Here is a 16,578-nt window from a genome sequence, read left to right on the forward strand (position 1 = left end):
GCAGATACCGGAGCACCCCTATGCTAGTTTGTTCACTTCACCTGAAAAATGAATGGAGAATTATTCATTTTATGTAGAGCTCCCTCATCTCACTTTGATAATAACATCTGTTCAGTTTGTAAAACCGGATTTGTTGCTATAGATGCAAAAAAATAATAATAATAAATTCACTCAACTATATACAAGTTTGGTCAAGTCATTTAAATAGGCCAAATGGAGAGCACATTAACCAAGACAAGTGGTATTATTGATCATATATAGGCCAAAAAATAACACCTTTAGTTTGTCAAAATCAAAGTAAAATCTGGTATGAGCAATGTTACGGACACAAGTGAATGTGTCTCGATTTGTGCACATAGATGTCTGTTCGCAGCATTTGTTAATCCATTTTACTCTTTCGACAGAACGGTAATGTGCATCCACTGTTTTAGGCGGGCAAAACTAACCCTCTGCATGGGAGGGGAAGTGCTTCTGTTTTCCATGCACAAACTAATACACCGGCAATCAAATCAAACAATCTACACATTATTACAAAACAGATTAATAGTCTTTGAACAACGGGAGTTGGGGTTGGTGCTCTACGAAGTGAACATTTCCGATCATCGGAACAAGACCGCGTTCGAGGGAGACAGCACGGTGCTGGCACCAACCCAGCCTTGAACAAAAGCAACATCTTCTGTGGTTTCTCTATTACTTAATATACAAAAACTACCCCTCCTCATGGGCAGTAAACCCCCCACCCAGGGTTGACCTCAACTCAGCCTATGCTTTTAACAAGATAATGCAAAAACTATACCATTCAAAGAATTGACACCGAGAAAACAAAACAAGAGCGAAACTCTCTTCAAGATCTAACCTCTATAAACTATATCCCCAACAGAACGATTTACCATTGCAAAACAGTTGTTATCGGTGAGTACTTCTGTCTTTCTCCAATAGGAGTTCCCCTGACTCATTTCTCTTGAAAAGCTCAAGCACTGTATCCCAGTTGGTTCTTCCACTACGGGGTGGCGACTTAGGTTTCCTCTCACTTTTGCAAGACTCGGCATCCTTGCCGGCACCTTCCGAGGAGTTTTCCTTCCTGTTTAAGGGCTCCTCTTCAGAGTCGGTAACGGCATGAGGGATCTTCAAACTGACGGCTCTTTCCAAAGCATCCTTGTGTTCTTTTCGTATTGTATTCAGCCTCTCGAGTTTTTGTACTTTTGGGGCAGTTGTTATGGTCTCGGAATTATTCTCCCTCATCGTCTGCAAAAATGGCACAAGTTTAGCAGGGTAAAATTTTCCAGCAAAATATCCATTTAAAAGAGTTCCTTTTTTGTCCGCTAATTTCATGATATTGATGTACAAATATGCTCAAAAAGAAAGGTCGCGCACTTAGTGTGTAGGAAAAATGAGACTAAGTTAAACTGGACTGGTGCATATTGCTTGCCACTTACATCTAGAGCCTTCTCCGCTTCTCTTTCTATCCATATAATTGCATGATCTGATGTAGCATTGCACGACAAGACAATGTGTTCAAATCTTCCATCTACTGGGATGGCAGTTCTAACCTCTGGAGGATATCTACCACATCTGCGTGTACCAAGTGAGGACACAGTTTCAGGTCAAGCACAACTATTTCCCCAGCAAATCAAGTATAAGTTGTCTATGAATAAATACACGACAATTGACACAGTGCCGAAAAACTATCAAAAGTTTAGGATTTTCTTCTGGAACAAAAACCAAGTCTGAGAATTGGACAAAAGAAATTTTTTGATCTTGATTTAAACTGGAACATAAGAAGAAGGAACCGTCATCAGGAATTGTATAATATACCATGAACCATGAGGTCCATGACCATCAGAGTGTATCGTTAATCATTTCAAAGGAGCAAAATTATAATCTATCCACAAGGAAGCAGCAATAAGGTCTCTACTTAAAACTGTACAGAGAGAAGGCAAGTCCAATATGGAGAATTTTTCTGAGATTTCTTCCTCATCTGGACACAAACAGCCTTGGGGCAAAGCAGGCAAACTCGGATATCTCCTAAAATGGCATAATTTGCAAAAATTGGTGCCCCAAAGGTGTGCCATTTTTGGCTTTGGCCATTTATCTTGCCACTTTTTCCCAAAAATGGCACAAAGAATGGATTTACCATTTGTGCCACATCATCAAACCCAACAAACAATTCCAAATGACATTACACTATTGCACCATTGATGAAAGTTAGTAGAAAAAGGGATAAAAAGGGAATTTTGCAAATAATAAAAATGGCTCAGAGGAGTTGTTACCGGCAAAATTTTCTCTCTACAATATGATACATTCTTCCAGGGGCGTATAGTCTTCTAGGATCACTAAGCTTCCTACCTTCTGGTATGAAGGTATCCCTCAAGCAAATCCCAAATAGTAAGCAGGGCAAACTGTCCAAGGCATTAAGGCCTGGTTTAAGAGATAATTATAAAACCTTACTCCTCTAAGAGGTAGAAAACAAAAACAAAAGATTGAAAGGCTTCATACGGCCATTGGGATCAACATCAAACGAACACAACTCACCAGAAGATCGATCTAAATATATCCTCTAAAGGGGTTGCCGTTCTTGGTAAGAAATCATCCTGGATATAGTGGCAAGGTTAGTTCAATCAATTGGAGAAACTAAATAGGATTTAAATGCATGATATGCAGGTTTGATGCACATTACCATGAAAAAATAAGGCGGCATGATTCTTTAAACATATGGACAGGTAGAGGCTACGTCACAGTAGTAGACTGTCTCAGGTAGAATGAAAACTTAAAAAGAAAATGACAAAAACTAAAATGTATGAGATACAACAATTGGGGACCATTAACTCAAGCCCTTAACCTGCATAGGTGGTATTGTCCCCAAACACAGTTTATGAAGCCTGCTCAAAGCTTCGCATAGTGAAAAGCACAACTAGAATCTAGATATAGCTCCTTTTATTTCAGTTATTCATTTTTTTGTCTACCGAATTGCAACACTTTTGGGCATGTGTATCTAAATTTGACCCAAAGGATTGACAAATCCAAACTGTTCTAAGCATCCAAAACAAGAATGGAAAAGTAAAGAGGAGCCTTGGGATGAGAACCAAAAAAGAAAGGGAGCCATCTTTTGAATGAAATGGGATTACCCAGGAAGGTATATCCTAATATCCCATATCCAGTGATGCGGTATCCTCTTCAAACAGTTTTCACAATCCTGGGATCCTGTGTTAGGGAAGATGGTGGTTACTTGAGTGAAAACGTAGCCGCAAAAGTATCGACTGAACACCGGATAGAAGACGCATCAAAGATAAAAGAATCAGTTCCATTGTTCAATTGTATCGTCAACTTGAAAATGTTACTCTTATACTATCAACGTGGGGTTTATTACGTAACTCTAGGACGATACATAGACACTTGAAATAAAAGGGACTACAATAACATTATCTCCAAAGTTATTGTCCACTTGGGCAGTTTAAGGAACAACAAAAGCACAATAATCTGAGACGAGAAGGGTCAATTCCTCACCTGCAACACCACGGAATATATAACATCAGCATACTTCACCGCCAAATTGAGTGACATACACCTTGCTGGGGCCACGGCGTAACATCCTATTTTATTTCTTGGAATTCCGCCGAGCTGGTCGCAGTGGTTCACCACAATCACCGTCAACAACGCTGCAACACCAGCGCCCAATGAGTGGCCCGCAAAAACCATATCGTATGACGACCCATTTTCAACCCAGAGTCGCCGGAGAGTCTCAGATTCCTCGTTCAAAATCCAGATCGCCGACCTCAGTAGCCCGCGGTGAACATATCCTCCGTCAAACATCTGTATACCTGAAATTCAACAGGAATAGATTACTACTTAACATATTTGTCCTTCACCTAGTTGGTTTAGAATGAGTAATGACCTATAATATACATGTTGCACCTCTCCCAAACTTCATACCATTTCTTATCCCGACACTGAATTTGAAGGATGGTACTATCAAATCGACTCCAACCACACTCCTCTAAGTCTTCCTTTATCATTCAAACCTCATTCATTTCTATCCAAAAACTTTCCCACTTTACTCCAATATTTACACTCCTTTTCAAGATTCATTTGTTAGCCAATCTCCCTCCAAAAAGTTATCATTCATACTTCAAATTTTGTTATAAGCACATTTGATAGTCATATAATTTTAAAGTAAAGATTAGTATCTTTCCAACCTGTGCAAATTTCATAGAAAAGAAGAAAGATAGTAATGTACTATCAACTAAAAGTCGTAGGCATGTGAAGATCAAAATCTCCATCCTCCAAAGTAAGGGACCATCATGTACATTCATGTTAATCTTCTACAGTTATCGGACGAGACTTCTAAACGACAAGTTTGGAGCCAGACAATAGCACTCCCCAATAGGAGAAAGGATTTAGATTTCTGTTAAACAGTAATCACCAATGCATTCATGTTCAGCTTGCATGTGCCGGAGGTGGAACACGAGGCCGAGTCAGCCTACCACTCAATATATACTACCAGCTCGGCCTCGACCCTGCTCGGGGCACACAATGCCGAACACGAATGACGACGTCAGCGCGCCACATGGGGCTCATAAAAGTAGTACTTTCGAAAGTGTGTTGAAGATGCTGTAGGGAAGATATGCTGTGGAGAAAATCTTGAAGCACCACGAGGCATCGGGCGATGCTCCAAGAACGTTGAATAATCACTCCTCACATCTAGGAGAAGGTACGACTCTGTCCTACTTTCCGAATTTGTCTCTCAAATATTTTTTTTTATTCAAGAAAATATTTTCTATTGTAGCCTAGAAATACCTAGGGGAAAGGACTTAAAAAAAACAAGTATTGCGATTCTCATACAGAATTTATCAATTTTTTCGCGGGGAAAAAAAAATATTTTATTTTAAAAAAAGCTGAATAATTATTTCGCGGGTAAAAAAAGTTCCGGAAATAGCATTCAGCCGTATTTTGCGCAAACCATAATATTAAATTAGAAATTCTCAAAATATCGCGAAAACATTCTTCAGTACCTAATCGATTATCAAGCAGGAGCTTGTAATCGCTCTCTTTCGCCATATTGAGTCCCCGTATAGCAAGCACAATCTCACGGTGGTCGTGATCAACGTAAATCAAATACGGCGGCGCGTTGCCCCGAGTCTGCTCGTACGTCACGCGCTTAACAACCCAATCTGGATTAAGCTTGTAGCCGCCTTTGGGGGCAAATTGGGGATTTCGCAGGTCCTCTTCGTAGACGGCGAGGATTATGCGGCAGATTCGCGGGACGGGTTCGAACTCGTCGGCGGAGGCGGGCGGCCACGCGGCGCTGTCGTAGGAGCCGACGTAGGTGCACCGCTTCCACGCCCACCGCAGGCAGCCGAGCACCACCACGCACTCCACGCCACACGACACTGACATGTGTGATGTGTGTCTCTGTAGCTGCTGTTGTTTTGCTCTTTAGAGAGAGAGAGAAAGGGAAGTCATTTGCTGTAATTTGTAGCAGCGGTAATAGTATAGGTATGCATGCGTGTGTATAATTGTGAGTCTATTGGTTATGCTGGGGAATAATATCACGTGGGGAAGACGGTGGTGGACTGGTGTGCGGGTGGTGGTGGCGGTCTAGAGGGGGAGAGATGGTGGAAGAGAGACAGAAGTTTTAAGAGGAGAGAGGGGTTGCTCGAATATTCACACGAGAATAAATTATATACGGAATAAATTATTTACACCCCAAATTATATACGTTGACGGTGTAAATAATTTAAATCTCTTCGCATATCCTTCACATAAAAACCAAAAGGTGCGAATCTTGAATAAATTAAGTTGTTGGGATTATTTTATGGAAAATAGATTCTCAAAAAGGGTGAGGTGAGGTAAAATAAAAGAAAATAAAATTTGTTTTTCTGCGTGTGTTCTTTTGACAAAAAATCTTATAGAAAAATTAAAATTACTCATTTTTGCAAAACTTTTGCAGAAAAGTGTTCTCCAGTGAAAAAGTTAAAGTCATGAGTCCTATAATTTTTCTGATAACTGAACACATAGAAAATTACAAGAAATTTGATTTTTCAATTATTTTCCATCTTTTCCGTGAAATAAACGGAAACTAAGATGTTAGAGAAATTTCTTAGAGGATCATTTTACGTATACCTCAACTGGTTTTTGAAAGACTAATCTTGGAGGGGGCTATTTAGAGAGGGGGGCTATTCAAAGACAACGCGAAGTTCCGACTTTAAATTGAACCCATTTGAATCGATTGTAAATTTGTAATTAACAACTTTCTAACTAAAATCTAGGAAGTAAACACAGTAATTTATTATCCTTAATTTTGTCAAAAACTTTTTGCCCCCACAATTTCCTACGTTTGATTCTCATTTCGGTAGATTGTAACATAAAACTCCTTCATCCATTATGTCGAGAGTTCAACTTTTGTCAACCCTTTCTCCTACCCCTTAAATTAGATACTCGCAGTCAAAACTGGCTTGACAAGTACATTAGGAATTCAGGATAGTAATCAAAACTGGCTTCACAAAAGAAATAAATACACAAGAGTGAGCATAATGGCCAATAAACAAATCAGGTTATTCGTGTTTGAGCTCGTATTCATTCTTGAAAATAAAAGGTCGTTCATGATTGATTAGCTACATCAACAAACAAGGCTTGAACCCTTTTTAAATATTCGTTAATCTTTCAAACCAAGGTAGAGGCTACTAATTGGATCGTTCAATGCCGTTCAAAAAAAAAAAATGGATTGTTCGACTTACTATGCGTAAAAACTATGAAGTTAATCAAAACCAACTCGTGTTTGACAGGATTTAAAATAAATCTCCAACATTATAAGTATGAAGTTAAGTTGATTTGTTGCTGTATAAACATCGGAGCGGTTCCTAGGACACCTAAAAAATATCCAAAAAAAATATCCCAAATCTCAATCTCATAATTCCCTTCAAATTTTGATGATCCGAGCCGCTCAATGTGTTCAGAACATGATTTTAAGAGTACCCGCGAGAAAATCGGCAAAAAAATGACCTGAAATGGCAAGATTTGAGCAATTTCTTATTAAACCGTTCAAATAAGAAGATAGTATTGCCTATTAAAAGAACTATTCTTGTCAAACTAGAATAGAGTATTTTGGAGCTTCCTTTTCCCAAATAGATCCTAGCCAATTCGGCAATTCTTTTTTTATTCCAGTTTTTGACTATTTCAAAATAATTAATGATCGAACGCGTGAAATGTCTCGCTTGTTGATCAAGTCATAATAAGGGAAAACCTTTCTTCTTATTTTCTAGTATATCATTCAGTTGTCCAGACCTGTTTATAAGCACCTTCACTAATGGAGATTATAATTCCACCGTTCCAAGGAAAGATTAATTCTACCGTCTTATGGACGGACGTCTATTTAAAGCGAAATAAAAAAATTCCGTTCACATTGACCTCATAAGTGTTTGATTTGGCAGAGTCTATGGGGCCCATTTTCAATCCTTCTTACCCATCAAATCAAAATATACTCGAAATACGCGTCAACGTAAAGGGAGGGAAAAACAATTGACAATGTCCAAATTCCAATTTTATTCTTTGTTCAACTGAGATGGCTGCTGCTTTTTTCCCTTTTGATCATTCGTTGGACATTTTTTGACGAATTTGGTCCTGGTCCAAGGTGTTCTATACCATCTTGAAGTTTATCAAACCAGAGTTGGGTTTAAAGTTTAAACCAAAAACATTAAAATACCTCAAAAATTATACACAAAATGAAAGGATATGCTATTTTCGAATCATCAATGTTGAAATGCAAAGCAAATGTCACCATCATAAATTTTATTTTCCATTACATACGACCAACGTTCCGAAAGAACATTCGAACAATGCCCAATTGCCAAGGTGCAGTAAACATTGGACCTTTACTTATCGCGTGCGTTTTTATGTTCGGATGCTTCAACCATAGTTCACCAAACAACCATTGTTATTTCTTGTTTCTTCAGCCCGTACAAGAAAAAGGAAATCGCTTTCCAATCGCACTTGTTTCATCCACACCCGCACAGAAAAAAAAAATTTGCTAGCAAAGACAGGCACAACTATAACCTCCAATAAGCAACCGACGCTCTATTTTGGGCTTAATGGTGGTAACAAAGCACAGCCCGGTGTTCTATTCCCAACTTGACAACAATCTAATCGGTACGTCCTCATGCAGTAACATTTCTGATATGCTGGGGCTAAGATCAAGTTAAAGGACTGCTGTGTTTTTTGCCATTTCATTGTTAGGCAACAAAACAAATTGACAAAGATGGAAAGATTGATTAGTGTTGTAATGTACAAATTGAAGAAATATCCAGTTTCCAAATAATTTTACCAAACCCGATTTACACTTGAAGAAGATCGCCTAATTTCAAGAGTAAACAATTACAGCACAAAGTCGAAAACAAATATTTACAGCCCCTTCAACAGAAAACAAACTACAAATCCAACAGTATCAACACTGACAAGTACATACAAAGCAAGATACAAAACCCGATTTGCACTGGATAATGTTCCAAAAAATCTACTTCCAGTGTGGAGACTGGAGATTCATCAACTGTAAACAGGAAGGTAATCCCTTCATTATGGATTCTAGACAAAGCTGCAAATCTTGCCATGAATGTGTCTTGAGTTAATGATCTGCTGAAAATGATATCCTGCAAAGATATGTTGATCGGACAAGGAAGAAAGATTCACAAAACAATTGAGTCGTGCACATGCTTGTTGATCCAGTTTGACAGGCAATGCCTAATCTGCTCCAAACAATGACACTGAAGACACCATCCAAATACCTTTTTTGAGGGGCTATGCTACTTAAACACACAAGCTTACACAAACACTCACATCAATGTCCCACACTTACATGTGAGTGAGTGTCCGAGCATGTGATTGTATTCGTGGGAATGTGGTCCGGGAAAACATCATCATTCCCAACATTATAATGGTTCATTCCTATTTTGAGGGACTATGCGACTTATACACAAGTTTCACACACTTGCACATACACTCACGTCAAAGTTCAAATTGATGTGAGTACGTGTGCAAGTGTGCATGCAACTTGTTCATATACCTAGCATGATTGTTTTCCTCGTGGAATTGTGATCCATGAAAACATAGTCCAAGAAAATGCACCAACATTGCATTCCCAACATAATAATGGTTCATTCTTAGTTACTACTACCAAGCAAGTTCTTATATCCAATCTTCCCAAAAGAAAAGGGAGTCTTCAAGGACTTGTTTGATGGCCTCTCGTCTTCAAGGACTTGTTTGATGGGAATGAACAAACATGGTGATATCTTACAATCCCATAGCAAGGAAGAATTCACTCATTAGAGGAAACAAATACATCCCAAAGTCTTCACTTACCTATAGAAAAGAAATGTTTTAGCTAGATCACAATGTCACTTGCTTGTCTACCACTTGTAGCTAAGTTCGAATGTCTATCGCCAAACATATGTGACTTGCCACAATTTCATTACCTCTTATGAAAAGGGAACTCAGCTTTCCTGTTTGACTAGCCCGTAGAATGTTTCCTTTTAATCTAATGATATTGAAGTTTAATAACAGACTCATAATAAGCTTGAGCTATTGGAAAAAGTGCCTATTATAATGCAGGAACTCATGATGTCGCCACAATGTCCTACCAAATGGTCAATGCATTCTATCAAAGAAATAGAAGTGCATATTTAATCATCTGCAAAGTCAAGCGTGGGGTACTTATCCAAGAACCAACCAAAAAATAAATATAGACCAACACAAAATTCTGAAGATCTTCAAACATAAAGGACTGAGAGGAAGTAGCACCTCATACCTGGTTTGAACCAGCTGTAACCATGGCAGAGGATTTGATAGCTTATTCTCCTGGCGCAGCTGTGAATTTAAAATGTATAAGGAAGAAGAAGAAAGTAAATTTAACTGGAAGAAAACACTCATCTTGTATAGAACCTTATCACATGTATCCACAATACATTGGTTGTTGGCCAATGTCCTCGCTTCACAGTCAGATTCGAATAACAGGGAAAATAGAAAATATGCCAATTTTGGTTTCTGTGTGACAGAACAAGGATCCTGCACTTAAACTAAATGTTGCCTGCGAAAGATAACCTTCTAAAGCCTCTCCTAGTTTAGAAGACCTTCCTGAGTTCCACAACAACTGGTTGAAATCTCCCATGCTACTTGCTTGGCTCAGGTGGTTGCCAATGAACTCCCCCCTAAATCACAAGGTCACCAATAGATAAAATACACCCTCATTATTGGAGCACAGGATGTGAAGTTTTTTATTTTCTCCCTACTTAAAAATCTCTGCAATACGTTGGGTTTAAAAATAGAAAACATGGCGGGTGTTTTCAATGCTATGGTTGATACGAAAAATGCAGAGATGCAATTACTGGATCAATTCAGGTAGTTACTACTCTTGAGCAACCTAAATGGTCTTTGGAGGTGTTCCAGTTTTAGAAAAAGTGCCTTTTTTTTGGTCAAAAAGAAGGCTGGTTCCAGATCTGGAGTGTTCCCTTTTTTTTAAAAATATTCGGCCAAAACGACGACGTTTTGGTCGAAGGCCCCCACAGTTTCCGAGTGAAATGACAATACTGTCCTTGTCCCCTTTTTCTCTCCTATGGCTTCAGTGTAGGGCCACCACAGTAGCAAATCAGCCACTACTGCAGCCCTCCCTCGTCTCCCTGGATCTCCCTGGACATAATCGTCGGCTTCTTGTTGTACCTCGCCAGCCTCGACGCCTCCTGGGCGAGCTTCTCGAAGATATCGTTAATGAAGCTGTTCATGATCCCCATGGCCTTGCTCGAGATCCCGATGTCGGGGTGCACCTGCTTCAGCACCTTGAAGATGTAGATCTTGTACGTCTCCACCCTCTTGTTCAACTTCTTCTTCTTCTTGTCTCCGGCTGCCGCGGCGGAGGCGTCCTTGGGGAGCTTCTTCCCGGCCTTGGGCTTCTTCTCCGCCGGGGCCTTCTCGGCCGCCGAGGTCTTCTTCTCCTCCGTTGGCTTCTTCTCCGCTGGCTTCTTCTCTGCCTTGGGCGCCATCAGAATTTTCTAGAGAGAGAGAGAGAGAGTCTGCTCTGGTTGTGCGTGGAAGAAGGGGAGGGGAGAAAGACCAGGTGTTTGGGAAAATTGAATAAGTTCAAGGGGCAATATGGTCATTACGTCAATAATAAGTTTAACAAAGAAGAAGTTTCTAAGGGAAAGTGGAACAGACTTTCGTTTCTTGCACTGTTCATGACCACAAAAAGAATTTTTCAAAACAGAAGGGAATCTGGAACGGCCCCTTTGTCTCGCATGCGTGTCTAAGGTTGGGCACCAATTAGACAAAAAATTCCATTGGTTTCAAATTCCAACAGTTAAGGCCCCCACACTAAGCGGTGGAAGAGTGTGCATTGATATAATTATTAACTTGATGGATTAATATAGCCTTTTTGAAACATTCGGTTAATTTGTAAGATCATAAAAACACAGGCACCCAGAATAAGACATGCCATTTTTCTTATCCTTCTCTTTCTTCTCGGCAGGTCTGTGGATGAGCTAGAAAGCCATTTTGACTCCCCTTTAGATGAATATGGGGGATTTTATGATACAACTTAACGATCCTATGGTGCCTACTGCCTAACAACTTGAAATGTAAGGTCTGAGCACAAAAAAAAAAAACTTTAAATGTAAGGTCAATAATAGGAACTCAACACTTGATTTTTGGAAGGTAAGTAAGCATCTTCTATTCTTCTTCTTGGACCAGATTCATTGTGAACAATAGCCCCATGCTCCATTTGTTTCTACTCAATGCTTTAACCAACCAAAACAAAACGAGGGACAATGAGAAAAAACAAAAACAAAAACTAAAGAGACAAAGGATATACCCATCTCAAAAACCACAATGTATTTTACTGATTCAAAACACACAGACAATAACCATCTAAGAAGAAATACCACAAGACAGTACCTAGGTTAGATTCGGATACCTACAGCTAAAATCAGAATACCCATCTCCAAAAGAAAAAACTTCACTGATTCCATATAGAAAAAAACATATGACAAAGATGGGCTTGAAAGAGCAAGAATCAATTTACCTATTTGGACAGTCAGAAGAAGGGTTGGTAAGACAATTTGCCGATGTCAAATACAACTTTAGCTCCTCCTTGTCATCCTACATATATGATATACCTTTAACAAAGCCTAAATGAATTGAGTAACTTATGCACAGAAAAAAACCATAAGAGAGAACACAAAAAATGTCACTAAAAGTCGAAAACGATAAAGTGTTGTGTGACATCTGTCAGTTAGCTGGGGTATGGTATAAAAGCAATATTGCCATAGTTGGTAGCTCGGTCAGAAAAACAGATCCCACGATCTTCAAGTATCAGCGCAGAAATAAAGAGTAAAACCATACAAATTTGGACATGAAAAAAAAAAGAAGGGAAAATCCATTGAAAGGTGTTGTTTCGAAATCCACATCTCCAAACCTGATTTTATCACTCAAACAAATTATCCAACTATTGTTGTTTTCCCCAATAGTCCTTTTGTCCCATATCAACACCATTCAAACCATTAGAATAGGGGAATGCTAGGTACAAAGAAAACTTACCCCGAAAGTACCCCGAAAACAGCAATCAATGATTGAGAATCACTTTGATGATTGTGTGACACACATCAAAGTGAATCTCTCTCTACCTTTAACCGAACAACCAACTTCACTACTAATCCCTCATCACTACCAACCCCAATCAACCTAGAACATGCATCACGAGGCCAAAGAAGAAAACAAAAGCAAATAACCATACAAGGACAGAAATCTAAAGTTGCTGTCCGAGTTTACAATTTTTACCTACGTACACGGACTCATACAAGGACACAAACACGGGAATTCTAAAATAATGGGATGAACCATCTCGAAACTTGCCCCACCAACGTGGACGAACATGAGAAAACTCCATGGCCACAACCGTTCCTCCAGCGAAAGGCCTAGCCTAAACCTTCCAGGGAATTGGCCAATTTTGACGATCACGCCCCATTTTGTGGGTAACTTTTGTGTCTAAACTAAACTCTCAAAGTTCCCTACAACTTCAGTGAGATAACCTAAATCTGGAAGTCATCTTTTTTTTAAAAGGAAAAAAAAATGAAAATAAGGTATGGATGCAGTGAGGTAAAAATAAATTTCTGTCACTCTCCCAATTAACTTAAATCGATAGGCTATGTACTTACACACAAAAGTTGCACACACTTACACAAACACTCACATCAAAGTCACTTTGATGTAAGCGCGTGTGCAAATGTGTGCAGTTATGTGTGTCCCTATCATGATTGCTTTCCTTGAACGACTATGATCCTTGAAAACATAATCCAAGAAAATGCATCATCAGGGCATTTCCAACGTAATAGTGGTGCATTCCTATTTTGGGGGACTATGCTACTTACGTACACAAGTTGCATACATACTTGCACACACTACACATCAAACACTTAGCGTGAGTGTGTGAACAAGTATGTGCAACTTGTGCATGGCCCTAGCATGTTTGTTTTCCTTGTGGGAGTATGATCCATTCAAACATCGTCCACGAAAATGAACCAAAATTGCATTACAAACATAACAATAGTTCATCCCTAATTCCTACTACGTGGCTAGTTCTTAAACCCAATACTCCCCTAAAGAGAAGGTTAAAACAAGTCTTCAAGGCTTGCTTGATGGCCCCTCTTGAAGAGGAGATTGGACTCCAATGAGTGGCAAACATGGTTATAACAATCCCTGTACATCTCTAACTTAACAACCAATGTCACTATTAATCCCTCGCCACTACCAGTATAATCCCATTCCCTTCCTCACAATCGATCCATTCAACATACAACACGTGTCAACGCGATCATTGAGAAATACTTCAGCAAATGAAACTCTTTCTAGAAAACTTTATCCATCACTTAGATAAAATCCCTAATTCTAACCTATTCATTGTCACACATTTCTACACTTCCCACAACCCAAGAACCGAGGTACTTGAACTCAAATATACATAATGTCCTTCCCTAGTAGTAATTCTCAAAAAGACAACACCATGGAAGAAAACAAACCGACTATAAGAACAAAATACTGAAATTCCACTAATTGTTCTTATAGTTTGAAGTTACATAACTAACTTAAAATACCTTATTCCTTTGCCCTTATACTTTGTAGTTACATAACCAACTTTCATTGATCAAAAGAGAATGTGAGTATATACTAAGTTTTCATAATGCAAACAAAAAATAGAATTCTTTATTCAAAAGCAAAATGTGAAAATCAAAACCCTTGTCATACCAAATCAAATACAAGTGCAAAACTGTACCCAATTAAATCAATCAAGGTAATATAAAACATGAATGCGGAGAAGGAAACAATACTTTCAGCCAAAAATGCCAAAGTTTTCAACATGAGATTGTTGAGGGGAGGAGAAAAATCTTAAGAACTCTCAAAAAATGCTTGCATCTCCTTCCTAAGAAAAGTGATGCATATCCCCTACACTGTCAAGAAAGAAGAGTTATCAAACACCACCAAGCACTGAAGTGGAACTTGATCAATCTCCTTATATAACAAAAAACTTCTCTTTGTGACTGTTTGTATTCTTAAAGTGATATTCACACTTCACTATTCTTCAAAGAAACACCTCATTCCTTGTCCTTGTCAAGGATAATCGCGTGATTAACCCTCACTTATCACTCAAAGTGTGAAGAAACAATTATTCCATAAATCTATACAACAAAGAACAAAAAAAATATGGAGTTTAAACAAAAGTAAAGTGTCAAAATCACTTCATTTTATAAATTACGTGTTTTCCTCAAATCAAATCCAAACACCAAAAATTATCCCTAAAACTTATAGGACACTACAAGTTACGAAACATAGATCCAAACAAAGGGTTCCGTGCTCTCAGTCAAAGGGCCAAAGTTTTCCACATAAGAAAGCTAGGAGGAAGAGCCAACCCTCTCAAAGATTCAAGCCAAAAATGAAGGGAACCCTACTAGCAAAGTGCTAAACAATGCCTTCATCCTTTCTCTGGAAGATAGAGAGATTGAGGTCTCTCACACTGCTAGAGAGAAGAGTCATCAAACACCACAAAGCACTACACTAGTAGAAGCATTAACCCCTCGTTTTTAGCTTAAATCCAAGTGGGTCAAACCCAGACCCAACAACCCTCTCTTCGGTGTGGTTAAAGCAAATCAATCATCATCGAGCACCCATAAATATGAAACATAAATCTAAAACAAGAATAAGTTAACGAGCAATTTTTAAGGGGTAGAGTGAAGAGCTTACAAGAAAAAGCAGGAATTGAGGAGCATAGAAAACTGCCAGAGAGAAACGAACAAACACTACCACAAGATAAAAACCCGATATCGTCATTATTGGGATTTTTATCTTGTGATAGTGGTGGATCATTTCTCTCTTGCTCAATTGTTGGAGCAAAAAAGGATATTTTCCCAGGCTTCCTTTTTTCTTGTTTCCATCTCCATTATTGGAGGTGGCACATCAGAGCATATTTTCTAAGACCACCAATATGATGGCAGAATTCATTCCAATGGGATTTGCGACAGCTGAGAATAACATAATAAAGTCTTTAAGTACCTGTTTGATGGCAGCTGAGACTAACGTAATAAAGACTTGTTATTATCACTTGAAGTGTGAAGACACAATTACACAATAACTCTATCCAACAAGGCGGATCAAAAAAAAAAACAAAGAAAAACAGCGTCTAAACAAAAGTGAAGTCTGAGAATCACTTCTCCTAAAAAATTACTTGTTTTCCCCGAAAGAGCAAAAACACCTAAAAAATTAATCCCCAAAACCTACCTATATGACACTACAAAACATAGATCCAAACAAAGGGGTATTGTGCTCTCAGTCAAAGGGCCAAAGTTTTCTACATAAGAAAGCAGGGAGGAAGAGCCAACCCTCTCAAAGATTTAAGCCAAAAATGAAGGAAACCCTACTAGCAAAGTGCTAAACAATGCCTTCATCCTTTCCCTAGAAGATAGAGAGATTGAGGTCTCTCACACTGCTAGGGAGAAGAGTCATTAAACACCACAAAGCACTCTACTAGTAGAAGCATTAACCCATCGTTTTTAGCTTAAATCCAAGTGGGTTAAAACCCTAACCCCTCAAACCCTCTCTTCGGTGTGGTTAAAGCAAATCAATCATCATCGAGCACCCCCAGAACACAAATTAAACACATAAATATGAAACGTATATAAGAAACAAGAACAAGTCAACGAGTAATTAGTACTCCAATCGCGTAGAGAGAGACGTAGAGTGTGGAGCTTACGAGAAAAAGCAGGAATCCAGGAGAATTGGAATCTGCATGTCCAGAAGTTCCCGAGTGTTTTTTTTGGATTTGATTTCGCATCTGTTCTATTTCGTTTTGCTATTTGTTTAACAAAAGAAATCATAGCAAGATGCAATCGACTGAATACGAAACTATAAAGTTGACAATTCTCGACTAAATTAGGTTTGGAACAGAAGGAGAGGGGAGGGGAGGAATTCAGGAAACGAAGAGAGACCTTTTTTCTTTCTTCTTTTATGATCCGCAAGAAGAGAAAACTTGGCTGACGTTTCGGGGAGGCGAGACGG

General features: G+C 38.9%; 2 protein-coding genes and 1 long non-coding RNA gene across 3 annotated transcripts; all 3 read right to left on the bottom strand.

The window, feature by feature from the left end:
* Positions 1–425: 425 nt before the first annotated feature.
* On the bottom strand, positions 426–5,665 carry LOC131298292 (uncharacterized). The gene is made up of 6 exons (XM_058323671.1): positions 5,010–5,665; positions 3,505–3,818; positions 2,533–2,591; positions 2,271–2,399; positions 1,437–1,572; positions 426–1,245 (listed from the first exon to the last, which is right to left on the bottom strand). Exons 1-6 carry the CDS (start codon positions 5,392–5,394, stop codon positions 907–909), a joined length of 1,362 nt encoding a protein of 453 aa, XP_058179654.1. The 5' UTR covers positions 5,395–5,665; the 3' UTR covers positions 426–906.
* Positions 5,666–8,242: 2,577 nt separating this feature from the next.
* LOC131298295 (histone H2B-like) lies at positions 8,243–11,449 on the bottom strand. The gene has a single exon (XM_058323674.1). The coding sequence runs from the start codon at positions 11,019–11,021 to the stop codon at positions 10,638–10,640; it is 384 nt and encodes a 127-aa protein (XP_058179657.1). The 5' UTR covers positions 11,022–11,449; the 3' UTR covers positions 8,243–10,637.
* Positions 11,450–14,785: 3,336 nt separating this feature from the next.
* Positions 14,786–16,570, bottom strand: LOC131298296 (uncharacterized). Its single transcript, XR_009190484.1, has 2 exons — positions 16,274–16,570; positions 14,786–15,545 (listed from the first exon to the last, which is right to left on the bottom strand). It is a non-coding gene; the product is annotated as an uncharacterized LOC131298296 (long non-coding RNA).
* Between the last annotated feature and the right edge of the window lie 8 nt (positions 16,571–16,578).

The sequence above is a fragment of the Rhododendron vialii genome, chromosome 8a (genome assembly GCF_030253575.1).
Source record: "Rhododendron vialii isolate Sample 1 chromosome 8a, ASM3025357v1".
NCBI lineage: Eukaryota > Viridiplantae > Streptophyta > Magnoliopsida > Ericales > Ericaceae > Rhododendron > Rhododendron vialii.